Genomic DNA, 27,698 nt, shown 5'->3' with positions numbered 1-27,698 from the left:
CTAAAACCTGCTGTTTCTTTTTCCCCAGACTCCCAACCACCAACTGCTCTACAGTTTGTATGCCAATCCAATTTTGACGCCTGTAATTCACCCCAGGGACTGTTTATTTTAACTTTATCAAGTGAAGAGAAAAACAACTGTGTTAGAATAAAAAAAAAATAATAAAATAAATAAATAAATAAAAAGAGCATCTGGCAGCAGGGTATTCTTCCTCTCAGACAGCTTCCCAGCCTAACTGGTGTACAGGAAAATGGGATTTTTAGTTACACAAGGGCTGAAAGAAGGGGGAGAAGAGAGTGCAGGTTCTTTGTGTGCTTTATCGTATAGATGGTCTTTTGTGGTCTGTTGGAACAAATGCTGTCAGTATACTGCACTCCACCTCAAACCAGGCAGCCAAGCTTCTTCTGGGACCTACAATACACAGAGGCAATGAATCCACACGCAAGGACACTGTCTGATTTAGCCAATGCCAAAAATGTGAACTCTGGAACTCCACCAGCCTAGCAATGTACCCCTGGGAGCCCACAGCTGGTGTGGATGAGAGCAGCGATGCTTTCTGGCAGTGAGAGGAGCCAAAGGGCACTTGGAAATAACAGAGGTGCCCATTCCTCTTTCCAGTTTCAAGTGTCAGGCGCCTTTCCCCACCTTTCAGCAGGCACAGAGACTTTGGGCAGCGTCAGCACGTTTCTCAGAGTTAGCCATCTGCAAGGTGTCCTCAGCAAGGGCTTGCAAGTCATAGGATCTGGAGTTTCCCTATCTCTAACATAAAAATTGATTCTTTCCTATTTCACACGCCTTTTCTATTAACTGGCAGGGACAAATGCCATGCCTGGCTCTCCAGCTCCTCCAGTCTGAACACTGCATTAGTTATTTTGCTACAAGACTGGCAATCAAGAAAAATGCTGGATTTTGTTTTTCTTCCCCCTGGCTGTTTTCTTTCCCCTCCCGTTGGCATCTGTTTTTGAACAGGGAAAAGCAGACATTGCACAATAGCTTTGCCCACCCATCCATTTTTGTTTGCATACCTTTATCTGAATAACACACTGATGGGGAACATTTTAAATAATTCGGAGGGACACTGCAGACAGGTAGATTTGTTCTGGACGCATGGGACCCTAGCTTCATTTTTAGGCCATCTGCTAACTGGTGCTTGTTCAGAGGGAGTCTGCAAGATGTTTGATTCACTTCTGATGCAAGAGCTATCGTTCCTTCTGGAATGAAAGCCAGACCTGCTCCTGTCAGCAATGCCACATACTCTCGAGATGTGCTCTGACGATGAAGCACCTCAAGGAGGAAGCTATTTAGTAAAATGCTTGGATAAAGTCTCCTTTAGGCAAGAAGCCAATGCACTGATTACATTCTTGTGGTGTTCTAGAAGAGAGAGGTTCTTGTATAATTAACATTTAATGTTTGGAACAAGCAACATTTGACTTTTTAAAATCAACAAGATTTTTAATTTCAGACACTTATTTTTTTATTATTATTATTTATTTTTTTTTCCTTATTTTCTAGAAAGCAAGTAAGTTATTTGTGTAATAAGATGTGTGCTAGACTTCCGAAAAATCTCACTGTGTTTGCATTTAAGATGCATCCTTTATTGAAAAGCTGCCACAAGTTCTTTTGTCTGTGAAAACACCGGGCCATTCCTTTTCATATGTCAGAAACCTGGAGAAAAGAAAGCTAAGACAAAGCTCTGACATAGTATATCTAGAAAATAGTGAAATAATTCCATTGGTCTCCTTGGGATACGGCAGGACTTTGCCAAGTTTGAAAGCGGGCATTTACATTTTCTCTCGCCATGCAGCCATGGCAGTGACAGCACAGCAGGGTCAGGTGGGTTTGCATTTTCTCTCGCCGTTGTAGGTTCTTTGTAAGATCGGAGTCGGTCTGATGAGCGCATGGGGGAACGGGACTAGTAGTGCAGGACCGACCACCTTCGGCTGCTCGGTGTAAATTACATGTAAACTGCAGTTCACCCATGTAGCTTTCTTGTCGCTTGTTTCAGCCTGGAAATGGACCAGCACTCACCCCGTGGGGCTCACACTGCCTCCGGCCCCACACCGGGATCCCCCCCTCCCCTCTCCCTGCGCCCCACCACCTCTGCCACCAGCTCCGAGCGCTGAGAGCAGGGCAGGGACCCGAAAGCAAACGGGGCCAGAAGCGCGGCCGGCACCTCCGCTGCAGGAGGGAGCCGTGCCCGCAGGGAGCCGTGCTCGTGAGGCCGGGCCGGGCCCCGCCGCCATTTCGCAGCGCCCGGCGGGGCCCCGAGGCGGGCCCAGCCCCGGCAGCGGCTCCGCTGCGCGCGCAGGCGGCCGACCCGGAACCGCTCGGCTCGGCCCTGCCGCAGCGAGGAGATGGCGGCCGTGTCCGTGCTGCAGGCGCCCAGCGGCGGCTTCAGCTTCGACAACTGCGCTCGGTGAGGCGCGGGGCGGCCGGGCCGGGGGGCAAGGGGACGGCCGGGCGGGCGGGCGGGCGGGCTGCGGGGCTCGGGACCCGGCGGAGCCCGTCCCCCCCAACCCCGGCCCCCCGCCCGGCCCCAGCGCTCGCCCTGTGTTGCAGGAACTCGCTCCTGGAGGCCGAGCTCGTCCAGAAGGGGCAGCGGCTGCCGGCGGCCCGCAAGACGGGCACCACCATCGCGGGCGTCGTCTTCAAGGTGAGGGGCGGCGGGCGGGCTCCCTGCGGTGCTTGGCGGCGGGCGGCGGGCCGGGCCCGCGCGCTGCGGCGCCGCTGAGTCACGGCGGGGCCGGGCCCGGGGCCGAGCCCCCCGGGGCCGAACCCCCCGGTGCTGAGCTCCCCCAGGGCTGAGCGCCCCGAGGCCGGGCTCTGGGAGTCGTTCTCTCCTTGCGCAGGATGGCGTGGTCCTCGGAGCAGACACGAGAGCAACCGAAGGAATGGTTGTCGCTGACAAGAACTGCTCGAAAATACACTTCATTTCTCCTAACATCTAGTAAGTGTTAAATCGTTTGTTGTGTGAGGTTTTTAGCTGTCTGCTTTACCAACAGCAAATATTAAGCTGCTTAAAAACAAATATCAAGGTGCTTGCAATATTTTCCAGTTGTTGTGGTGCTGGAACAGCCGCGGATACCGAAATGACAACTCAACTGATTTCTTCCAATCTGGAGCTCCATTCGCTGTCTACCGGACGACTTCCACGCGTTGTCACAGCTAATCGAATGCTAAAGCAAATGCTTTTCAGGTAAGCAAATGTTCTTATTTATTAATAATGCCACTAGAACTACCAGCTGTGACTCAAGCTACTTAATCTCCCTAACAAGACTCTAGAAAAGACTGAAGAATTGCTCTGTGATATTTTAGAGAACTGATACTAGAGCTGTGCTGTGTTGATAGCATTTATACTGCAAAAATATAAGGACAATACTTTAATGAACTGTTTCGGTGAAAATTGATGTGTATGTTTTTGTGACAAGATGGCTGGACCAGTAATAATCATGTAACATCTAAGCTTTTAAAGTTGAGAGTTTTATGACCTGTAATAGAATCACGATCTCAAAATCTATTTTATTTTCAAAGGAACAGAACAATTAACCATTTGAAGCTTGCAGCTTCTGTTAATACAGAATTCTGCTTGTGGTTTGGTGAGATAAGTGAATATAACAGTTGGAAGTTGTACTGCAGTTGTCCCGAGGAAAAATTATCTGATTGCTTGAGTGATTGGAAACTGTTACAAGTATGGCAGTTGTACCTCCTAAATAGCAACGGGATTTAAAATGTGCCATTAGATTGAGGGCATGTTCTCCAAATCTTTAAGCGTTGCAATATTGTTTCAATACTGTTTTTTGTAGAAGTAAAGAATGCTGCTGAAGGAGAAAAAGGAAAGAAACAAGCGTATTAATTTAGAGAGATTGTTCAGACTATGGAAGAGTCTCCAGCAGAGTGAAATAAAGCCCTCCTCTCCCCAACCCCCCCAACTTTGTTCAACTGAGTCACCTAGGTGAATTACAATAATTCAGATAACTTGCTTGATGCTATATTGCTGGGCAGTTTGCCTTAAGCATGTCATAAGACAATGAATTAAAAAGTTCAATCAGCCAAGAACATCTCATGGAGGAAACGAAGGAATATATTTTCTTTGAAGTCTCTAAATATAAACTTAATTGCAGGTACAGGAATTTCATGCAAGGCTTGAAAACTGTTCTGAATTCTCTCCCTGTCAGCACAAATGTATCTTCCAGCCTCCTTGCTTGTCCAATGCATGCTTGTTCTGGTTGACAGTGAAATATTTAATGTTTTAGTTAATTTCTTAACTTAGGCTGTTGCTTACAAATAGTAAAAGCAGTCTTTCTATTATGGAGATGTACCTGGTGTAATCATGGAAGAATTCTCAAATGCATGGGTTGTGTTTAAGACAAACAAAAAAGCACAGCTTTATCGTAGGTTTCCATGTTCACATATAAACATTGTCCCTAGGTATCAAGGCTACATCGGTGCTGCCCTGGTTTTAGGGGGAGTAGATGTCACAGGACCTCACCTTTACAGCATATATCCCCACGGATCAACTGACAAACTGCCTTACGTTACCATGGGTAAGTGCTGGTTCCTTAGTACTCTGACACAACTGTCTGGTAAAAAGTGTAATTTTTATTTAAATTCTGTTGTCTGCTGTGAGCTGTACAGAGCTCAGACTTCAGAGATAAAGCTGTACCCATATTTTTACAGCAGATGAGATGTTCCGTTTTGAATGCTTTAAAGATATGGGCTGTTACACTATCTAAATATTAAGCGGCGCAAAAATGGTATTCAGAAAGTTGCTCTTTTGGTTTCCCAGCTTACCTCAAAGCAAAAGACTTTGCAAAAACTTAAAGTAAAAAAATCTGTAGAAAGTTGGTGTGCAGACAGTGCTAACTTATGGTCCATATAAAATCTTGCTGGGGAGCTGCATTCTTCCTGAAGTTTTACTGCAGTTCCGTTAGGAATAAACGTGTCTCGCTTCTCATTTGGACCTGTTGTATTTGTTGTATGAGACACACAGTATATTCCTCTTTAGCTGTTTTTTCAACTTCCTATTCACAATCAGTGTTTCCTATGGTCTTTACACTCCAGGAACTGGCTTGTCAGTTTCAGAAATTGACATTTGCAACTTGAAAAGGAATCACCTAGCTTAAGGAAGCATTGTTTACTCCCATAGTTTGATACAAGTGTTGCATTTGAGCGCCTGCAGACTGTGAAGATCCCTTCTTTGCTATTACTGCTAGCAGTTTATGTTCTAAAAATGAAGAAAGACCAGCTTAAACAGTAATGTTTGTCATGCATAATGCTTTCATTGCCAACAATTAGAAAAAGCAAGCAAAAAATGCATTTCTCTATACATCTCATTCAGCTCTGAATTAGGGAGTGTGACATTGAAAACGTGTTTCCCACTCCCACAGAAGCAAATGAAGAATACCTACAGGAGAGAATTAAGCTTTTGAACTCCTCAGTGGTGCTTTGCAGTAACAAAAGTCTCACACTGAAGTGGCTCTTGAGCATAAGCCCGTTTAGTTGCGATCTCCTTGATAGAGCATTAGAGGCCATTATGAGTATTTTTGAGAAGACGCTATTACAGAATACAGAATCTTCATTCAGCTTTAATCTTAATTTGTGGATTTAACTCATAATTCGTACTATATCTTAAAACTATTCATTGTCTGTGTCCTCTAGATAAATTTCATTAGCTAGGCATCTTGTTCAGTTTTTCATTTGTTGAGGGAAGGTTGAAGAGTCCCTTTGGTAAGGATCCAGAAACACAACCTTCGACTTGCAGGAGAGCCTTGGTGGTTGCTGTTCTACCTAGTTATTTTTTTTGAAAAGGGAATTAACACACACATTTTTGAAGGGAAGGACACGCACATATTGAAATATTACTGAACTTGTAAATCCTTTTGCACACAGTTGTATTTTCAATAGTTTCATTGTTTGATCAGTTCTGAGTTCTGTTTTATAGACAACAGTTTGGGGTTGAAGACTAAAAACTGGTAAGAAAGGTAACTGAGACACTAGGAAGAGATAAAACTGGTGCCTTCTGAGCTGATAATAGTCATGTGCTGTATCACCTGTTCTTTTTAAGATCATTTTCCTAGCAAGAATATTCTAAAAGCTGGAAAAGGTAAAATTCCAAACATAACCAGGGTTGCAGTTGGTCTCTGAACTCAAAAGAAGACACTCGTTTCAGATTTACCTTTCATTTTGAAGACTTGAATGATTTTTAAATGAAATATTGGTTTCTGCAGAGTTGCAGAAGTGTAATGTAGAGTCTACATAAATCAGAAAAGTAAATTGAAAGCAGAAAATGAAATAGGTCAGATTAGTAAGCAAGACTTGCTCTATGTAGCTTTTACGCTGACTGTGATGGGAAAATACAGCTTCAGTTTTAGTTAATCTTTTCCTCTTCATGGTTGTTATCTCTAGATTAAATGCCATTAGCTATATTCTTGGAAATTTTAAAGCACTTTTTTTTTTCTTTGTGGGTTTTGGAGTATCTATAAATTGGCTTTTCTGCTGTCTGGAAGAGCAGGAACCAGAAATGCAGTAACCTGTGGTTTGGGGATTTTTTCCTGAAACGGATCCAAAATGCCACCACAACACTAAGAACAGAAGTTGTTAGTGAGCAGTTTTTGTGGAGTTCTAGTACAGTGCAATAAACTAAAACAGCTTCATTGTAAAAACAATTTATGCTATGGGCTTTTTCATTTAATTGTCAGAAAAATGTGTACTTCTTTGGGACAGGGATTTAACTTGCCCATTCTCTGAACGTGATTAAGGAAGTAGTGGGTTGAAAAAACACTCAAACTAGTTGTCAAGGCTTGACTTAACTGAGTTTCTTGTACCAATTCGTTTGACCTTCAGGCCACCACTTTCTTTGCATTTGTTTTCGAATTTCCGTTGCATGTTCCTGATAATTTTAAAGAGATCGCAGTCTGTTCTTATCAGAGCTTTAATATTCCGCATTTGTTAGAGCTGAAGGTGATTAAGAAAAGAAACTTTGAGATCATTTTTTTATCATGAAAAAAAAAAAGTCTTTGAGAAGGCTGGAGGAAACACAAAAAGGCTGGAGGAAAAGCAAAGATTCTGGTGTAAGTGACAAACCAGGGCTGTATATATGACTTTATCTCCAATGTTGATGAGATTGAGGCTTTGTGTGGGACAGTTAGGTGTGCATGTGGTAGCTATTCCAAGAAGCTGTGGCCTCTGAACTAACTTGCTGTGCTGGAAGTTAATGAACCTATTTTTAACACGCAGCCTTTAACAATTAAAGCTTTCCATGTCTTTGAACTAGTAAAGCAGTCCAGCTGTTAGACTGAATGGTGCGGTTAACTCTGGGCAGGAGAACTGCGATCAGCTTCCAGAAATTCTGCAGAGGTGGCACTGTACCGATAGATGGTGCCATTACCTTAGCAATTGGCGCGTTACGTGCTCAGCAAAGAAAATCCATGCAGCAGTCATGTTACGTGATGTCATTGTTTAGCCTTTAATAGAAAAAAATGGGGTAAATGTCTGATTCTTATAATTGCCTTATGTCCAATATTGTAGTAAACTGTAAAACCGTAAATGACTTTACACTGCTAACTACTAGGAGTTGATTGCCTGAATAACGTCGCACAGCTGCCGTTATGTTCATGGTTACTTCTGTGCCTATGCTTTCAAAGCTTTACAATATGGGATTTCTGGAAATCCTGGCCATTCCATTCCTCTCCCTCTACAAAAATAACATAGTGGGAGAGCAAGTTCAAGTAAGTAGGGAGTAGGCTCTCAGTGGATTAATTTTACTCTAGTTTAAGCTTTGATTTGCTGTCAGCTGTGCCAGGTCTGTCTGGTGATTGCATGTTACTTCTCTCCATGCTTCCACACAAAGCCCTTCTCAGCACAAATATTCTTTACCTTTCTATAGGCAGTACGCTGATACTACTTTGTCTAATGTCTAGGATATATTTTAGTAACAGCTAGTTTAGTAAAAGCTGCTTACGCTTATAAATGAAAGAGAACTGAAACAGCAGAAAATGTATCAAAGGTCAAATCAGAGATAGTAATAGGAGTTGTATTGCTGTTTTATGCAGACCATAATGTTTTTCCACAGATGTTTGAAGGGTGGTTTATTAAATCAGGATACGTATCTTTGGCCAGTCAGTTTCTGGAAATGAAGTTCTTAATGGGAAATGTTGTTGAGGTGTTGGGTTATTTTTGTTTTTACTGTGCTAAAATATCTTGCCTTGAATGTATTTGTGGACAGATAGAGTGATGTCCTCCCTTGCAAGGAAGATTTAAAAGATACTCAGTGCTTACTCAGGAGTGAAAACATCAAATTAAACTGTTTATGCTGACAAAGGACAAAATTGGATTTCAGCAAACGATGCAAGATTGTCTGATTGCTTGGCTTGTCTAGGAAAGCTTCTGGCCAAGACTTATAATGAAATGCGTGCATAAAATTAAACCACTTGAAGTCTGTAGTTCAGCTTTTGGAAACAGTAAGTATGTTCCAGTAGTCTCTAGTGGCAGAAGCTAGTCCCCTGGTACCTGTGTTGCTCCATATTCATAAATCAGCTCTTCATGCATTGGCAATGTTGTCCTGCCGAGCAAGCAGTACCACCGCTGAGACTCGGCCCCTCAGCCAGGAACCAGGGTGAAAAATGATCCCGATCGATGGGGCTGTGGAGATCACCGAATTTTTACCTAGGCTGAACAGCAAATTGAATAACAATGAGTGCGTGTGAATAAATGCCCTGTCAGAGAGCCCTGACACTGATGGATTAGGAATTGCTAAATGTTACTCTCGCAAGGCTGTGCACATCCTCCGGTGTGGCAGGCTGAGGTAGCAAACAGGTCCTTGGCTGATGAAAACAGGCTGTGCTTAGCAGTGAGGAGTTGTCCTCGGTGAGTGCTCTGCTAAAAAGGGCCAGTTCATCTGTCGTAGAAAAGCTCCTGCAGTTGCAAAAGACAATGGAAGTTGTTAGCTGGATTTTCTGCTAGGTATCAACAATTATGTTTTACTACAAATCTGACACTGAAGTGGTGCGATTCCTCATGTAAATGCCAAAGGCATTTTTAAAGTCAGATTATTACAGTCAAGTCCAGGAATTTTTTGAATAATTCAGTTGTGAAAACTTATTAAATGACCAGTCTTTCTTAAAGAAGTAAAGCAAAACAAAAAACCTCTTGTGGTCTTTTAATTAAGTTCTCTGGTCCTTGCTAATTGCAAGGCTGAAAGGTATTTGCCTTGGAATACAACTTTGCATCTCAGTTTTTATAGTTCTTTATTTTTTGGCTATTGGTGCTTTTGTATCTTTAGGTGCCAGATCAGTATTTCCTGAATATTTGTTTAGGAAGCGTAGCTTACTGAAAATGGCTGTGAAATAAATTCTTTGGAATTGATGCAGCACTTTTTTCTTCTTTCCCAAGGTGTTGAAGTAACATTGCCGTTAGTTTTTAATAAATCCATCAAAAAGATTTCTATGTTATGTAACACAAACACACGAAGAATTTACTGATTATATTTGGTTTTAATTACCCTTACTGCTGATTTACAGAAGAGTTACAAACTAACATCTTCTCTCTAAAAAAAAAAAATCCAACCAAGAGAAGTTCCTCTTTCTGCACTGATGGTGTGGACTGTGTGGTGTTAAGTTCCCAAACTTAACGGCAAGCTACCTATCTCAAACTATCTATCTCAAGCTAAGATAAATAGCTGTTGAGGTATTACTTTGGGTCTGGTCTCAGTTGAAGATGCTATACAAGGTTTCAATACATCACTGCTTTCCTGATGATTTTAATAGATTTGAGGCTGATTTGCTCCAGCGCTGGATCCTCGCTGACTTGGATCAGTTGTGTGAGCTGGAAGCGTCTATCCCCCGTTAGCGGGTTGCATTTTGCAGTGCTTGGATTTTGTCTTTCTCCAGACATTGTTGCGGGCTTGTGGGGTGTGCGGGCAGGGAGCTTGGGGCTGCTCCAGAGCAGCGCCCGCGCCGCGTTCCTGCATTTCTGTGCGTGCCGTGCGGGACCAGGGGTCGGTCCTCTGGGAGCACAGCGGGTGGATTGAGGCTCCTTGCCTTGGCGTGCTACAAGTGGCTGCACTAACTCACCTCGGTAACGGCTTTCAAGCAGTTCGCATTGCAGGTGTCAAACAGCAGGTGATTTGTTTTGGTGGAGGAACTCAGAAGTTTCCATACGTTGGTGTTCCTAAAAACACAGTCCTTACAGCTGGTGCTAGGAAGAGTAAGGAACTTCCATCGTGGTAGTTAAGATTTCAAAAATCTGTTCTTTCAGAGAATATTTAGCTGTGTTGCAGACTTCTGCTAAGATACTTTTTTTTTACAGGCAAGCTTATAAAACTTACCTTGGGATTTGTGACCAGTTGAGGAAAAAAAATGAGTTTACGCTGCTTTTCCAGCATTGCTTCCTGTTCTCCTTGGAATCTTGATTTTTAGCTGTAAATGTTTACATGTAGTGATAATTAAGTACATTTTCAACAACTCTTCAACAACCTATGTTGTAGGACCAGCTACATTTACTTACTTAAAGCTGATATTAAATTTGACGATTATTTGCATCGTGGTAATGTGGTGAGATAGTTAACCGTACACACTTTATACATAAAGGATTTAATGTAACATAAGGATCTCTTTTTCCTTTTTTTCCTTTCCTTTCCAAGTCCTGAGTTCTTGTCCGTGGGTTCTTTTGTGAACTTTTTTAAAAGGAGAACTGGAGGAATAAATCCAGTCTAATTGTGCCATGTATGAAATTACTGGATTATCAGCATTGATTAGTTTCTATTTGTCTGTAGAAGTTTTAAGAAACGAAGACCATTTTTTCTTAGCTCAGTAGTTGTAAGATGCTAACTTTATATTTTATTTCTTACAAAATCTTGTAGGCTTCAAACTAACTTTGTTTCTAAAGAAATCCAATTGAAGGGTAAGGTTGTTTCTTCTCGTGTTCTAAGGCTTCCCATTCTGCTTATGGTAGGCCTTCGTCTGAGTGCATTAAGAGTATGGTCTTAGCTTGAGACCATATCGCAGACTGTTTTTTTTAACCTTTCATTAGAAATGTTCCAGTGTCATTGTACAAAAAGAATTATTCCATGGTTTAAGTCCTCTATTTGTTTTGGAATGCACCTTATTTTGACCTTGTTTGAAGGATCAGTAAAATTCCTTTTATTTGGTGATTTGTTCTGTGACATCAGCTGTTTGTATCAGCAGTTCATTTCTGCTATTAGTTGCTTAAAAATCCTTTTTATTCCCAGCTTCAGCATTTAAAAAATGGAATCGCATATTGCTCCAAGGTGTAAATGAATAGTCACAGCCTGTAATACAAGTGCGCACTTAGAGTGTCCTACTGCTTTTAGATGTGATGTATTTGGTACTGTAAAGGTAATGATCCTCAACCACAGCAATATTCTGTAACAGGAGTATCTGTCATATTCATTGGGATTACCATGTTCATTGATTTGTGTCTGTAAATCTGCTGTTTCTACCCTTTAAATTTGATCTATAATTGGACCTCCTTAAATGGTTCAGATAAGGTAGTCTGTATTTTCTCAACAGTGTCACTGTCAGCTTCTCCTTTTTCATTATACATTCAGCAGACTTGATAAAATCAGCAGGACACCTCATTTGAAACTGTTTAATCGCTGCCTTTTTCTTTCACTAAACCATTGAGGTGGTCAAGCGATATACACAAATCATTTTAAATAGAAAATATGGCTTTCTCTGTGACCCAGCTAAACAGATAGCAGTATGCAAAACAAGTTAAAAAGTAATAAATGCCAAAAAATCTTCTAATTGGAGTAAAAAATTGCAGGTAACTTTATTCACTCCCCAAAAGTAGCACATGCTGAAATATGGTTAGGGCCCCAGACAGACGAGATCCCTTCCTGAAGATTCACTCTGAACAAAGCACGTTTCCAGTTTCCAGTAGTATTGTACTGCTTTTTGTATTCATTTATGGAAGTGTATTTGTAACACCTGCAGTTAGTGCTTTGGGCACGATGGGCTCCGTTACATTATCGTGCTTGCAGCGTGGGCTTTAGGAGAAGTAATGTTAAACTCGTGATGTCATCTTTGTCATTTCGTCTATTGAGTTTGTTGTTGAAAGTAAAAATAATGGCATGAAATAAATGTGTAAAAACTGTTAGATATGGGAAATAACCTGATGGCAGCAGCCAGCAACCCGGTTACCATTGCTGGCTTACTCGTCCCCTGCACAAAGGTGGCTGTGCTGGGGCAGCTCGTTAGGGCAATCTGTTCCCCCAGTATCCGGTGCCGTACCGTCTGGTGTGTGTGTGCTGGGGACTGGAGGAGCAGGAGTTGAAGCTGGCATTCAGGTAACTCACTTTTGCTAACCTCATTTTCATATCTCACTGTTTACAGTGATAAAAAGGCTGTCGGGACAGGGAACACAAGTCCGTGTGCACCAGATAACAGGTTTAGGATTAAATTAGGTGTTGGACCTCAAGAGGTAGACTGTGTAGTAGTTGTAAGCAAAGGTAGGCTCGCAGTCTGATTTGTGTTGTTGATTATTCGTTACCTTTTCTTTAATAAATTAGTAAGAACCAACCCAAAATCTTGTATCTAAGTATGTTGGCTAAATAAGTGTCCTAATTTTGTTACCGTAGGTTCTGGATCGCTAGCAGCTATGGCCATTTTTGAAGATAAATACAAACCAGACATGGAGGTAAGAAATGATTTTTTCTTTCAGTGTTTCTTTGTCTACAGTAATTCTCATGACATGAAGAATTTGAGATTTGCTTTAAAAAAGTTAAGTCTGCTCAAGTACTTATAATATATTCATGTCAGCTTACTGTAAAGCTGTAAAAAATTAGGGTACAAAATTTGAATAAATGTATAAAGTCTTGCAAATATAAGTATGGAAAAACTTGTATGATTTTAGTGTAGATGAAAGCTTGAAAAACATGTACATTACTAATTATAGTTGACTCCAGGAATTTAACAGCCCTTGCATAGTCATTTTTGCTGTTTTTTTTTTGCTCAGTAGTCAGGCAGTCTCTTTATGCAACTCTGTCTTTAAAAGAGAATAGGTGATTGTAAAAATAACAAAAAATGTTCCAGTAGCATAGGAAACCAGTTAGATTTTGGGTTGACTGGCTATGTTCAGAACTAGCGACTACATTCTTGTTGTTATTACCTACTTAAAAGCTGGTTATTGGAAGGCTTGGTTGTGAGTTGTTTGTGTTTTGCCAATGATCAAACTTGAGAAATGTTATGGTTGTTCATGAAAGAGAATCATTAAGGAGAGCTATAAAAGCTGGAGTGTCTTGATGAAGATCAGAATAAGTTCTTCTGTTATTTTTTTTTTTTCCAAATGAATTTATCCAAGGACATGTTTTTGTATTCTCTCTAGTATTTCATTACACTTATTAGGACCATGTTCAGTGTCTGCTAAACTAAAAATGGTGAAAAAAGTCTTACTAGATATTCAGTATTGCTGAATAATGCACAAAAAGTTGATGAACCTCAGAAAAGGTCTTCAGACGTTCCTCATCTTTGTAGGGCAACTGCTGTGGGCCATTTTCTCCCCTCCAGAGGTTGCCATGACAGCAGTGTATTTTCTGGGGATAATCCATAAACTCTTGAGTTCCTCACTGAAACTTAAAGTTTACACTTATGTCATATGCTGTTATATATATGAAATAATTGTGGGTGTGCAAAATTAAAAAATGCAGTGAGACGAGGATTTGTATGTTGCTTCAGGGTTTTAGGTAATATCTGAAGAACCTGGATTTCTGGCCTCCAGTATATTAATAAATGCTATCAAAAACATTGGAACCTTTTAATAGGCACTCAAGTATCTTCTGTAAGTAGCATTGCACTAGATAACGAATACAAAGAACCACTAGGTGTAGAGGTAGTCTTTCTACTCCTTTTTTCCCCTCATACTGCTGTGAGAATGACACAGTCTCTTTTCCAGCCTCTCCTGTGACTATGCACTTGGCATGTGTGCTATTCAGACTGAAAACATGGACTACAAATCCTTGGAATCAACAGCTACAGCATAATAGTCCCCTTTCAAAGATACAAATGTCAAAGAGCTATGCTCTGAAACTAAAAATCTTACCTCATTCTCAGCTAGTTTTCAAGCTTGTATTTTAAGTCTTTCTTTGTGTAAGAGCAACCAAAAATGCACCCAAAATTGGTAAATTTCCAACCTTTCCTGTTTAGAAAGGTCATCCTAATTAAATTGTCTTCATACACAACCGTAAATGGCAGCAGATACTCACTGTTAGAACAAGCATGTGGAAATGCAGCCTACCAGTTTGTTGAAATAGATATTTAGATGTTTGAGGCTTGTGTGCAAGCCTCAAACCCTTAACCCTTCCTTTGTTTTTATGAGACATTCTGTTGTCTAATAATTTAATAATCAGAATATCTAAACCAGCAAAGTTTCAAGTGGTAGAGCTCAAGCTGTACTTTTAAACACTTCTTCATGCTGTTACAGCTGCCATCTTAAAATATTTACTTTTCATGCCAGATTTGTTTTTTCCAATAAAATAACCAAATAGCACATTTCTACTGAAATTAAATTAAATCCGAACTACACTGTGTATTTTATGTAAAATTTGCTATGAAACGGCAATGATGATTAAATCTAAAATTTGTGGAGATTAATTTAATGAAATGGGTAGAGGATTAATATTTTTCTGTCAAGATCAATACTGCTTTCTTTCGCACTAATTGTCAGAATATCTAGCTAGGGCTACTGAAGGGTAGTGGTGTGCTGCAAGACCATCACATCACAGAAAAATGATTCAAAGGCAAACTGTCCTGCACCCTCTGGTATCGACTTGCAAATTAGCATCTGGAATGTAATTAAACAAGCTTAATGAAAGTAGCAGCTGAATACTACTGGAAAAGACAATCAGCTTTTTTCCCTCTGATATAAATTCTGTACTATTGAAGCTGATCACCAAACACATCGTATGAGCACAGTTAAAAAAAATTAGCATTTATTTGAAGAATAGGAACTGTTTTTCATTCTGTTATGCTTTTGGCATGCACTGGTGTCCCATGAGAGCCATGCCACAGCAGATAGTGCACAATATTTATAAATCTATGACAGGCAATAATAGCAACTTGAAAAATTCTTTTGCTAGAATTTCAAGTTGAGAGCTGCCAAAAGCTGAGAGGATCAAATCTGCAGTGGCAGCTGCTGTGCCCTACAGTTAGAATTGTAGACTTTGAAGATTCTCAACTTAAAAAAAAAAAAAAAAAAAAAAAAGGAAAAAAAAAAAAAAGACTGCAGGCTTAGCCAATTTTTGCAGGTTTCTAGAGCCCTGGCTCTCTGCCTTTTGAAGATGAGTTGCTGAAGCTTCTACCACTGCCTGAGGCATGCTAACACCAGCAGGATGTGTTTTTTTCCACAGACTTAGTGTGTCTTCAGATTTAAGTAGCACATGCTTTATCAATGCCAACTGTGATGGTCCTTTCCCTGGTTGCAATGCCGGGAGATGATCTTTACCCAACATCCTTCAGAGAAACTGCTAAGATGGATGGTGACGTACACAAGTGCCACTTCTGCAGTCTGATTTATGGAGGCATGTTTCATTATGAAGCAAGTGCTGGCCTCTAGAGGAACCATTATAGATTGCTGAAGATGTGAACACTTTCAGCCCTGAAGGCCTGTAGATGCTTCAAAATGTAATGCCAAGCACCTAACTACTGTGGAACAATATTAATCTGTCATGTGGGCAGCTATAGATCTACTTTAAAAAACATAAGTGGAAGAGCAGCACATCTAATAGAGTGTTTTGAGCTTAGATCTTTCATTGCAGCCAATTTTTCTTTCAGCAGAGTAGCCATATGGTTTTTAAACCTTAGTCAGAATTTGCAAATATGCTCATGCCTTGCCGTGTTAAACAATAGTGAAGAAGTGCTCTGAAGCAGTAGATTTGGCAACCGTCATGATCTGGGAAAAAAAAAAAAGTCTGTCTATGGTATTAGATGCTGGTGGAATCCTGGCTTTATGTATACTGTGGTTGGTGAATTCCAAGGGAAACGGGGGAGGAACGTTATATATTTTGTCCTGGTATTTGTCTTCTCTTTGCAAAGTAGAAGGTTTTTTGTCTGTGGAAGAATTCCTTGATGTACAGTGAGGCTGTACCGTAGCCATGGACAGCTTCATGTTTAAGCATGGACACAGGCTGTCTGTAACTTTCTTTTTTGTATGTCATTGAAACAGCCAAGTTTATTAAAGGAGAATCTAAAAGGAAGAGAATGAGTAGAAGCCACAGAAAGCAGTATTACTTACTGCAGAGAAAAAATAAAATACGTCTCATAATGCATTCAGGGACACAGAATAGGTGGGGAACAATGGAAGGGGATAGGAGTCTGGCAGCTATTTAGTAATTACACCTAAAATGGATCGTTGCAAAAATGTGAGATGATATTTACAGTCATTTAGTACACCGTTTTTAGCGTGGCAGGAAGTCAAGCAGTGATGACAGAAAACCAGAAGCTCTGGAAGGCTAGGAATGGATTTGCAAAGGGGGTGGCGGTGCTGTGACTGTGTTCCCCTCGAAGCACAGACGCTGGCCCTCGTGCAGGGGTAGCTCTGCTGTCCGGGAGGTAAAATACTCTGCGTCCCGCTTTCCCACCAGAGACGTGTTCCTTCACCTGGTGGCCAGATTGGCTTTTGTGATCGTTCTGCAGTAACTACCTTTGCTGACTTGCTTGGTTTTGACAAGCCTGGGTTAGGGAGCAATCTCAGGAGCAGTCCAGCTGGCAGGTGTGGTAATCCCTTGTAAAAGGAGAAGCGAGAAGCAGACCAGCAGTGGGAGGTAGCAACCTTTGCGACTGTCTGAGTAGGTGTGCTCACAAAGAAATTACTGAAAGGAGCAGGGCTGGAAGTGACCTAGGTTTAAAATGTGTAGTCTCAGGCTCTTCTGGTCCGCAGTTTTGTTCCTGGCTTTGCCACTGGTTTTTGAGGTGCGTGGGAGCAGCCCCGTACCCCTGAGATTATCCGCCTTCCCCGGGATGCTCTGTGCGCACTGAAGGTCTTTGCTGTATCAAAGGGGAAGGTAGTATGAACACTAGTTCCACCACAGACTTTTTATTTGTTTATCTTACTGTAAGTATCAGGCTTAGTACAAAAATTAGGAAAACATGTCACTTTTTTCCGTTTTTAAACAGGTGATACACAGATCATTCAAAAATGTTTCTGTGCTTATATTTCCTACTGTCCCTCAATATGGTGGCATTGTTTTTGTGTATTAACTACTGAGAATAATAGTGAGCTATTTTTGGAAACTGCCAAAACTCTCTAATCTTCAACAACAGTTCTCATCATTCTTATTTAGACTGCATCTGTGTGATTCGGGGCTCAGGAACAATGACAAGCTGCATATGAATTCTGTATTCATTAGTGATGGTGATCAAAATGCCTGTGTCCCCGCCATAGGGCTCAGGTGTGCAAGTCTGCAGGCTAATCCCACCAGCTGACATCCAGAGCTTTAATGACTCCATGGGAAGGTGACCACTTGCTGGGAGGTTTGTCGGCTGAACTCAGACAGCAGACAATAGAGATCAAGCCAGACTATCAGAGTTAAGCTGGAGAGCCTGCCTGAGATACTTGAACTCCTGTTGGTGTCAAACACAGAGATTAAGTAAATGGAAAAAAAAATCTGACTCTGTGAACAAAAATAAGTACTTAGTATTTATGTGCTCTGTATATCTGTTTATTTCATTACTCAGTGACAATAACGGAGACTGATAGTGGCATGTTTTCACTGCCTTTTCCTGATGGAGCTCTCAGTGATACAGATTTCATGCTTTCCTTACGTACCTGTATTATTTTCTCCTTCAGGGACCTGAATTTCCGTGGGTAAATACCAGATATTACCACAGACAGCCATCCAGAAAATAAAGGCTTCTCGTGCTGTTCCATATTTTTTAGGTTAAACTTGCTGTACCCTAACTACTTCCTGCTTGGCATGCTGGTCGGTCGGTTCTGTTCTCATCTTCCGCAGGATTGTGCCGTGGATTGATTTCCATTGTTGAGCCAATGTTAAATGGGAAATACGAACCTGATTTAAAATGGTCCGTGCTGCCTCATAGCTACGTGGGCTCTGAAACGGCTGAGGTTACTGGAGAAGTTTTGAGGTGTGCTTTTGAATATATCAAAGTACAATTTCTGTGCAGAAATCAGGTGGGAAACTGCCAGCAGTATTAATCTGGGTTACAGTAGTAGCCCGTAGCACTTTCTTCTAGGTTTCTGTTTATGGGCTCTCAAAATAAATAAGATTTGCCTTGTTTTAAATTGGGCCTTGCTGCATGACAAGGAGCAACCATTTCTTCACCTTTACCAAAGTAATACTTAAACTTTGTACGTAATAATGTAGACAAGGCAGCCAGAAGCAGAGCTCCATGTTAAGAGATCATTTCACTGCAGAGGGTCGATGTAGGACAGGTAATTATTTTTGATGCATTTCTCAGGAGCAGGTGTTCCTGTTTAAATTGTTTCAGCTTGTGTATCTCCCATAACCGCAGAACCCAGGCAAAACATGCTGGAAAATATTTCAGGTGGCACGGAGCCCGAGTGCCGTCCTGCAGCGAGGACTGCGAAGGCAGAGCATGAGCGGAGCAGACCGAATTGGTGTGAGGCTGGGGGCATAGTGCCTGCGCTCCGGGGGGAGGCATCCTGCGAGCCAGCGAGGTTTATGGAGCTTTTTGGTGCTTTGAGGAAGAAAAAATGACCAGGGCCAAAGACTTTTTTTTTTTTTTTTTTTTTTCCCAGACAAAATGTTCACCTTCATTCCCTTCCATCATTTTTTTAGAGTTTAGGTAATAGTCACATGAAAGTTAATTTGCTGTATTTGAAGCCAGATGTTATTGCTGGATATCCATCTTTTGGTGCACAGTACTAAGGCATAGATTTTCTGTTTTTATTCCCTCCATGGTTTACATTTCTTGCTACACCCTGGCAGCTAAGGTTCAGTGCCTCAGTGCAAGGTGATGCGGTGGTACAGAAAGCCGAGGTACCGCGCCGGGTAGAACTTCAGCCTGGCAGAATTTACAGCTCTGTTGTTGAGCGAGTTCATTTTATTCTGAGAATTGATTCCCTGAAAAACGTGAACTTTACACAGATACAAACAATAGATTAAATGTGTTTTCATATTAATTCTTAGCTCAAAGTATGGAAATAGTATTAAAAGAAGTCCCGCAGCTGGGAGAGGAGCTTGTGATTTAATTCTGTACCAGCGGAGCTATGTGTTGTACTAGTCTCCGTGTAAGGAATGAAATATAGGAACTAACGTTATTGAATAGGAGTTCCGAATCATGTAAGTTTTTTGCCTTGGCAGGTAATTTGGCATAAATTGTTAATGTAAATCCAGGTTAGTGGGGAAGACATTATTTTACTAAAAAAGATAAACTGCTGATTAATTCAGTATAGAACTCAATTACAAATTGAAAGTGTCTCTGCGGGACGCCAGTACCCTAAAGACAGCAGATGTTGAATTGATACTCCAGCATATTTCACACTGGTATGAAATATTAACATGGTTTATTATACTTGTGTGGTGTACGGTATCAGAAAGGGGGAGGTGGCGATGAGCATGGGCTTGCAGGCGTCTGTACCAATGGAACAAGAAAAAAATGTAATTACTGAGAATAGTAATTAGGGACTTAGGTATATTTTATTTGAGAAGATCCTAGTAAGAGCAGTTAGAAAAATAAACATTTACTAATATATTACTCACAACAAAATTTGCATCAAATGCAATACAGAATTATCCGATATATTAATGAATTTAGGTAAATTTGCGTACAAACTTAAATTTGCTGAGGTTTAACAAGGCTGCTAGGTCACTGCTGTGCTCTGATTTCTTTTCTGCATAATTTTCTGCCTATGCCATTTGTGCTGAAAATTACTTCCTATCAAAACTAGATTTCCTGCATTTTTTGTGTGAAGTAGGCAGTGTATTAACCCTGATGTGTTAATAACCAGAGTTTTCAGCAATTTTTTTTGTCTTTCAATGTATCGGATCAGTGGTGGTGCCACAGACATCTCTGTAGAGTTTGCATTTGAACATGCCACGTTCTGAAGGGAAAAGTGGTGTAGTGGCATAAGGAGATACAGGAATGTATCTAACTTAAATTCGGTTGTGCTTCTATTTAAATAAATAAAAATGAAGTCCCAACTTTAAAAACTTGCAGAGAAGGTAGAATTTAGACAAATGCAATTAAAGTTGCCTTATTATGAAAGCCGTTCCAAACAGAAGGCATGATCCCCAGCATTCGACAGGATGCGTTCTGGAGAGGAAATTGTAATCATATTTGATAGTCTTCGAGTCCTTTTAATTTTTCCATCGCCCTTACTGAGAATATTCAATAGCTCCTACCCTTCCTTTATGCACGAATTGGTATTTGCTCCCAGGACCCATCTTTTGTGTTTTACTGCTACGTGTCTCCCAGATGCTGCTAATCTTTACAGATTCTGATTTTCATAATCCTTTTGCTTTACTTTGTGACTTTTTAGAAACTGAACAAAAGCTGGTGGTGGAAGGAGCGAGGGGGGGGGGGGGAGCTAGAAAGACTTCCAAATTTGTTCATCTCATCAAAGCTGAAAGAAAAGCAAGATACAGTGATTGAGGTATAGTTTATATATTTTTATAAAACAGATTTATGAAACAAACTATATTTTTCATCTGCTTGTGAGGTACTGCTTGAAATTCACGCTCTTTTTTGGGGAAGGCTTGTGAAACCGAGTGGTTGAAATTACAAGTGCCAGCCCCTTTCCAGCTTCAAAGGCAGCCAAAACAAATTCGTCCTCACTAAATGAAGCCTTTCAACGTCTCCTTACAATGAAAGAAAAAAAAGCAATGTACTTTGCTTCCCAGTTTTGTTATCTCTTTGGACTTACCCACAGATTTTAGCATTGCTTCCAGTTACGTATTGATCTCTGCCACGATTCCTCCCAACAGACAGCCCTGCACATCCTCTCGCATGTTGTAGTCTGCTGATTACTCTTCCAAAGTCTAATTATGCTTCTGTAGGTGCTCATGTCCTTCAAGAGGTATCACTTTCCTAGCCTCCAATTCCCAACACTTCTTTATAGATTTTTTTTTTACCATCTCTGCCCTCCCTGCAGCTTCCGATTCCTTCCCCTCTGCTTCCTTGCACTCCCTTCCCACCTGCCGTCTGGTGGACTCTGCCTTTCACTAGGGTGTACTTTCTACATTATGGAATTGGAACAAATTCCATTCTGCTGTAAAGGTCAGTTTTGTTACATGCTTTTAGATTTTTTTAAATTGTTACCTACACCCAGTGATGTTCATTGTGTGCTAATATTTCAAATTCTTACTGAGACTTAGATACTTGATACGCAGTGCAGTTCTCCGGTGCTGACAGGATACTGGTGACCTGCAGGAGCCATTTATTCCTTTTTGGTAAAAATTAAAAAATAAAAAAGCTTTCTGCAGTTTTTAAATCCGGAAAAGACATCTTGTTTAACTTGCTTGTGAAGTTTTTAAAAAAATAATTTAGGAAATAATATTCACAAAGCTGTTCAACTGCTCCCTGTACTGTAGGCATCATGATTAACCTGCTTAAAAGCTATCGGTAAAATAGCATTAACGTGAGGCAGAAATGTCCACATCCTCTGTAGAAGTGTCTTCTTTACTTCAGTAGTATTTGAAACCTGGAAATTGCTTAAGTGAGAGGAGAAACTTGATTCAAGTCGTATACAAGAGTAATGTGTAAAAGTTCCTCGTTGGTGCTGTTTGGGACTTGCACCATAGCAGCTGTGGAGAGGTAATCTATCAGTTCTTGAGTGTCTACAAAATGCAACTCTCCAGATAACAGGTTTAAAGTAAAGATTTAATACAGTCTCCATCTACTATGATGCTGCAGTGACAGTTTAAAACTCATTCTCTAAATCTCAGCAGACTTTATAGCTAGCAGTGGGCTCATATAAAGCTTAATGGCATTACAACACATAAATCATCTTTTAAAGATGCTACCAGTAGCTCCAATATTAAATGCAGACAATTGTCTGTGTTATAAATAATTTATCAAACACCGTTTCAGATTAGCCTTTCATGCTGAGTTATTTATTTTAGCCTTTACTGTGCTATTCCTAAGACGCGTTTTGAAAGATCCATTACTGGTCAGTTTAATGAACTTGGGGGTCTGTTTGTTCCCCCTCCAGCACTACGGTACATCTGTGGTGACCATTACGTGGCTGATCTGGACCTCTTTGCGCCTTTTACAAGTGCTGCCCATTTGTCATGTAGTGGTAAATGGAGTTGCACATTGGAGTCCTGGGACACATTGTGTGATGTAGCGATGGAGACAAACAGATAGCTCTATAAAGCGCTGCTTGTCACAACTGACTTGTATTACAGTACATCACTCTTGCTGTAATCTCATTTAAGAAGCAGTGTGGACCCGAGAGAATGATATTCCCAGTTAGCTTGGTCTTTGCAACCGTAAAGTAGGAAGTGCTCCTTTTATATGCTCTGAACTTTTAGGGTTTTTTAAGATTACTTATTACAGTGACTCATTCGTGCCCCTACACTTAGGACTGTGTCAGCACTTTTCACCACAACCCCCCCGTTTTCGGATTGTAAAACAGCAGTCCTTGCTAGAACTTTGCATGCAGCATCTCCATCAAGGATATTTTTTTTCCCTCTCGTGGCTATTCTGGTCATCTTTCTAAATTATGGAAAGGGGAGGAGGAGTAAACATAGCACTGTAGTAGGGTTTTCTATAATTAAAATGATTGCAGGTTCCTGAACTAGGCTGTACTATATCAGATGAAGGAGCTGAGATTACATTTTAGACCTTCTCAGTGTAACAGATGCTGTAGCGTGGTTACAGCTGAACTCTGTTGACTGTACTGGTCATTTAGAACTGCTGGCGTTTTGATAACAGTAGACTAATAGAGTACGTTTTAAGAAATAATAAAAAAATGGGATGACTCTGCAAGATTTTACATAATTCTAAAAAAAAAAAAAAATATGAAGGGGGGGTGGGAAGAAACACTCATATTCTGCTTTGCTTTTCCTAAGATGTTTCTATTGTACCAGCAGCTCAAATAATAGCTTGAAATGTTTCTGGTTTTGCTGCCACTTTAATTAAAAAAAAAAAAATCTGTGCACACACTATTTGTTTCTCTTTGTAGTATTGTGAAAATAAACATAAAACGCCGTTAGCACACATCACATCTGTGCAAGCAGCCTTGTATCAGCTGAAGGAGAAAACACTTGCTTATCAGAGCTGTACTGCCGAAACACAGAGGAAACATAGAGGAGTTGTTTTCACGGCGTGTCTGTTTTGTTGTAGTCAGCTTGGTGGAAAGTGTCGTTCAGTGGAAGTGGGGTTTCTTGTTTTTAAGGGTTGAGGCTAATATGAACTTAGGCTGTTTCGACAGTTTACTGAAAAAGCCCCACTCTTGGTCAGTACCTTAATGAAGCCGTTGGAAGAGGAACGCTGCTATTTACAAATTCTTTTACAGAGGGCCATGGGAGAATGCAGAGTATGCGCTGGGAGCAGACGTGATTGTAGCTGAGCTAATTTTGGGCTCCTCTTCAGCTGCACTTGTACGCTGGGGCTGGTGCAGCTGCCGTCTGAATCAGAGGCGTTGGGCTCTCAGCATCGTGATTTTCACGGGCAGGACAGTGGCAGGGACGCTGAGGCCTTTAAAAGGAAGCAAGTAAAGCTGCCTCTACCAGCAGCAGCACCGGTGTTGGCTCTTTCATTCATGTCTAACGGCAGAAGATGACTGAGATGTAGGAAGTGCCAGCGAAGCGATGGAGTGGCCGCAGCACGCAGTTACCCCGCTGATCGCGTCGGGCTAGCTGTGCAGTAATGGCCATGAAGGACCTTAAGCTAAAACTGAGACAAAATTTTGTGTTCCTGGTCTTTTTTCAGTCTTATCTTTCCTTCTTGGAACAGGCCTGCCCTCCTCGTAGGGTTTCAGTAAGTTCTTGTAACACATTGGAGAAAACCTAAGCTGGCGGCGAGGGTGTGCTTTGTGCTCAGGTGTGTACCTAAGAGGCCCCGGAAAAGATGAAAATGGGGTGGGTGTGGGTACAGGGGCAGCCCTGCCCTGCAGCCTGACGCTGCTGCCAGCAGGACGGGGCGCGGGGCAGAGGCAACGGGGCAGGGAGCTGCAGGGCGGTGGCACGAGGGAGCTGGTGTGACGGCAGGGACACGCCGGTGCTGAGAACAGGCGCCCGTCGCTGTGTTTTGCAGGATGTAAATGAATGCAGTAAGGTTGTTTTGCAATATTGATGCTCGCTATCTTTGGCTACAGTGTAAAATTAAGGATTTAATGGTTTTGGTTCGTTTCTAATATTGCTGGATCTCATCTGTGACTTTCAGCTTTTGGAGTTGCTTTTGGAATAAAAATAAGCCCTCCTTGGGAGCTGTAGAGGGAGCCAATGCAGCTGTAATAGCCCGCACTAGGCGAGGTTATCGGGTGTATCAGAACTTGCACTTCTGAGGCCTCTTTGTCAACATGCCGTTTATTTAGGGATGGGGGACAAAGATGATCACAAATCTGTTGTGATATTTTAATGGAGAGTTTTGATGATTTTGAAATGTGTCCTTGTAAAAGACGTTAATGTTAACGTGTTTGTTTAATTGAGATGCTATTGTCTGTTTCACACTATTTAGACAGCTTCCAAATAATGTAAAAAATAATAATAATAAAAAATCCTTAGTTATGTGCAGCATGCAGAGCTCACCAGCTGCATATTTGCACTTTTAAAAGAAAGTAGATAATGGAAAACCCATAAGAATGTGAACATCTGAACCTCCGCGGGATTAGTGCATGGTTGCAGCAGCAATAAGCAGTGAGCTTTATTTCCTGTTCGAGTTTTTTTTACAACCAGGATTCCACTAGTTGTACTAAATAATGTAGAAATACATGTTTTAAAATGCATAAATATAATATGCTTAGTATATATATTATGCTTTAATTACCTATGGAATTTCTGAAGTCTATAGCAGAAGAGGGACTGTAGCAAACTTCCCATTTTCTCATCTAAATGCTAAGAAGTCAATCAAAATCTGCAATATTTTGATAGAGCTTCCTAGTTCTGCCAGTATGTTCAGCTAAGTTTTCTGTACCCGTTTTCAGGACGGGAATTAAAACTATTAGTAGGCTACAATTCAGTGCAGAGCGAGGCTGCCTTGCAGTGAATATATTTTGTAAACCAAGCTATGTTCCAAAAGTACACAAATATTTTGGATACTGCAGAAGAAGAGTAAGTAGCTTCTACCTAGGGAAGGAGTGTAAGTAAACCAGTATGGATCTTTAATTTGTATGCAGCTGTTACAGAGGGCACTGTAGGGAACTTGTTCGCGTGCACAGAAGCCTGGAAGATAAAATCCACACATTTAATTTCTCCACTCATTGCGACAAAAATCTTAATTTTGTTTCCTTGACTGTGTTTACTAAATCTGATGCCTCTATGTTCAGGCGAGAGAGGGATGGAGCCCAAACAGGGTGAAGGCTGTCCCACTGTTCAGTAGGCTGCTGTTCGTGCTCTGTAGTGCTTGGTGATTATCTCATTTATTGTTGTGAGTGCTCACAGCTTCCCCTGCCACATGGACAAACATTTCTGTGACATGCCAACGCTTGTGCATTGACAGCTTTTTTTTTTTTTTTTTTTACTTTTACAGGAAGAGGAAGCCAAACAGCTTGTGAGAGATGCCATCGCAGCTGGCATATACAATGATCTGGGCTCTGGCAGTAACATAGATATCTGTGTCATAAGCAAGAATAAGCTGGATTTCCTCCGTCCATACGATGTGGCCAACAGAAAAGGCGAAAGGTTAGTGTTTCTGACGCTGTGCGTTACCCAGGCTGCTCCTAACCTCTCCTGTTTTCCATAATACTAAATGTTGTCCTAGTACTCTCTAGATCTCTCTACTGAATTTCAGCTAAACGAGAAAACAAAATTAATGGCTGTACTAGGCAGTTGACAAGGGGCTTAGTTGCACTTAGAGGTGTATGAAAGAAACTGATTGCTTACCTGTCACCTCACTGCTATGTTCAGAGACTGCTTGTGGCGTTTCAGGCAGTTTGTGTGTGATGAAGGTTCGCATTTGTGACTGACTAGATCTATCAGGTAGCAAGAAGGTCCCGCTTTGCATGTTTGCTGAAGAGTGTGGTGCCCACTTGTGGTATCACCATGTTCCCACTGCAGTTCTGCGTAATCGTAGCGTGGGGATTTGAAAAAGGAGCACGCGGTGCAGCCCAGCCTGTATTCGTTGTTCGGTGTTCACTGCGTGTATTTATTGAAAATGACATTATTCTGTGACTTGTTTTGAATGCTTGTAACCATTCTAACTTTGGAAGTTGTTGGGAAACAAGGTTACATTTAAGTATGTAATATTGTCTTGCGTCACTGAGACTATTCAGGGTACAGAGGTGCTGAGATTCTCAAGTGAGCAGAATTGGCGTGTTAGGAGAGCTGACAAATTGTACCTCTAAAGGCTCAGATGTGTTGTTCGGTGAATTACATTGCCTCGTCAGTGAAATTACAGCCCCCAGTTAAAGGATTTTGCGATATATGTACTCCTATGTTATGTGTAGCAAGTTGTGCAACTTCTCAGTACGCTACCAGAATAGTGCACTTCAAAGGAATCTCTTTTCCCCTTCTTTTTAATGCAGGTGGCCATAGCCAAAACGAATTGCACTGCTTCACTTAAAAATCCTTTGGTTTCTTACTGTACAAACTTGTATGCACGACCCTTTATTCTGGGCAGGAACTTCTCATTATATAGGTGGTTAGCCAGAAGAATCTTATTGAACATTTTAAGTGAGATTATGGCTTCTACAGTGTAAATGGGAAAAGAGTGACAACTCCTTTACAGTCAGATGCAGCAAAACTTCTGAAATATGGCTTGGTTATAGGCAGTCATTGTGTTAAATGATAGCTACAGTTAGCATGGAAACCCAAAGTTTATACACTGGTAAAATTAATCTAGAGAAGAACAAAAAGCTTGTGCTTTGAGCAGGAGTAACAGCAACAATGGCCTATGCTATAATGAGATCCAACTTATTTCTACAAAGCCTTTCAAGTTCCCTGCTACTTTTTTTTAAAGACCATACATTTCATAAAAATGCTAGGTTAGCTAAAACTATTAGTTGTTGCAATCAGTTTAGATTCTACAATAAGCACAGTGTCACTCTGGACTAGTGTAAGAAACTTCCACATCACAGAAAGCTAATTAGTTCTGAACTTTTAAATGAGTTTTCCTAGGTAGTACCATCTTTCAGCTCAACTTTCAATGTTTTCTTTAACAGGTATGGTAGATACAAGTGTGAAAAAGGAACTACTGCTGTTCTCACAGAACACGTAGCACTCCTGGAAATTGAGGTGGTGGATGAAACTGTCCAAACCATGGATACTTCCTGAACATTATGTGCAGCCCTCCTGTGTCACTGCATATGTACGCTAGTTATGTTTCGCTTTTAGAAGCCTTCCTGCTCAAAGAGAAACATGCAACTGCTACAGAATAAAGAGGGTTCTGGCCATTCTCTTAATTAGTGTTTCACAGAGTGCTGATTTCTTTTGCTGCTGCTCCATTCTTACCCCAGTGAAAACACAAGACTCATGCAGAACAGACCTGAAGCATCTTACCACTGTGAAAATAAGTTGCATGCTTCCCAAAAAGATCTGTTATTAACAGAAGAGAGTCAGGCTCCTGGAGTGGGTACGGGGCATCAGGCTGCCAATGCAGGGC

General features: G+C 41.1%; 1 protein-coding gene and 1 long non-coding RNA gene across 2 annotated transcripts; both read left to right on the top strand.

Annotated features, from left to right (window-relative positions):
- Positions 1-2,245: 2,245 nt before the first annotated feature.
- On the top strand, positions 2,246-27,498 carry PSMB7 (proteasome 20S subunit beta 7). The gene is made up of 8 exons (XM_035341527.1): positions 2,246-2,416; positions 2,560-2,653; positions 2,850-2,947; positions 3,056-3,196; positions 4,429-4,544; positions 12,599-12,657; positions 25,629-25,780; positions 27,259-27,498. Exons 1-8 carry the CDS (start codon positions 2,355-2,357, stop codon positions 27,368-27,370), a joined length of 834 nt encoding a protein of 277 aa, XP_035197418.1. The 5' UTR covers positions 2,246-2,354; the 3' UTR covers positions 27,371-27,498.
- Positions 4,558-8,809, top strand: LOC118175349. Its single transcript, XR_004754952.1, has 3 exons — positions 4,558-4,765; positions 4,843-4,975; positions 8,798-8,809. It is a non-coding gene; the product is annotated as an uncharacterized LOC118175349 (long non-coding RNA).
- Positions 27,499-27,698: the final 200 nt, after the last annotated feature.

This window comes from Oxyura jamaicensis, chromosome 17 (assembly GCF_011077185.1).
Source record: "Oxyura jamaicensis isolate SHBP4307 breed ruddy duck chromosome 17, BPBGC_Ojam_1.0, whole genome shotgun sequence".
Taxonomy (NCBI): Eukaryota; Metazoa; Chordata; class Aves; order Anseriformes; family Anatidae; genus Oxyura; species Oxyura jamaicensis.
Note: the sequence above shows the minus strand (reverse complement) of the source record. Positions and strands in the feature narration are given on the sequence as shown.

What these genes read in the sequence shown, in the direction of transcription:
- PSMB7 (XM_035341527.1), top strand. Translation starts at nt 2,355, where the DNA reads ATGGCGGCCGTGTCCGTGCTGCAGGCGCCCAGCGGCGGCTTCAGCTTC. An exon ending in AATACAAACCAGACATGGAG is followed by an intron (nt 12,658 to 25,628) that starts GTAAGAAATGAT and finishes TTACTTTTACAG; the next exon opens with GAAGAGGAAGCCAAACAGCT. An exon ending in GCCAACAGAAAAGGCGAAAG is followed by an intron (nt 25,781 to 27,258) that starts GTTAGTGTTTCT and finishes TTTCTTTAACAG; the next exon opens with GTATGGTAGATACAAGTGTG.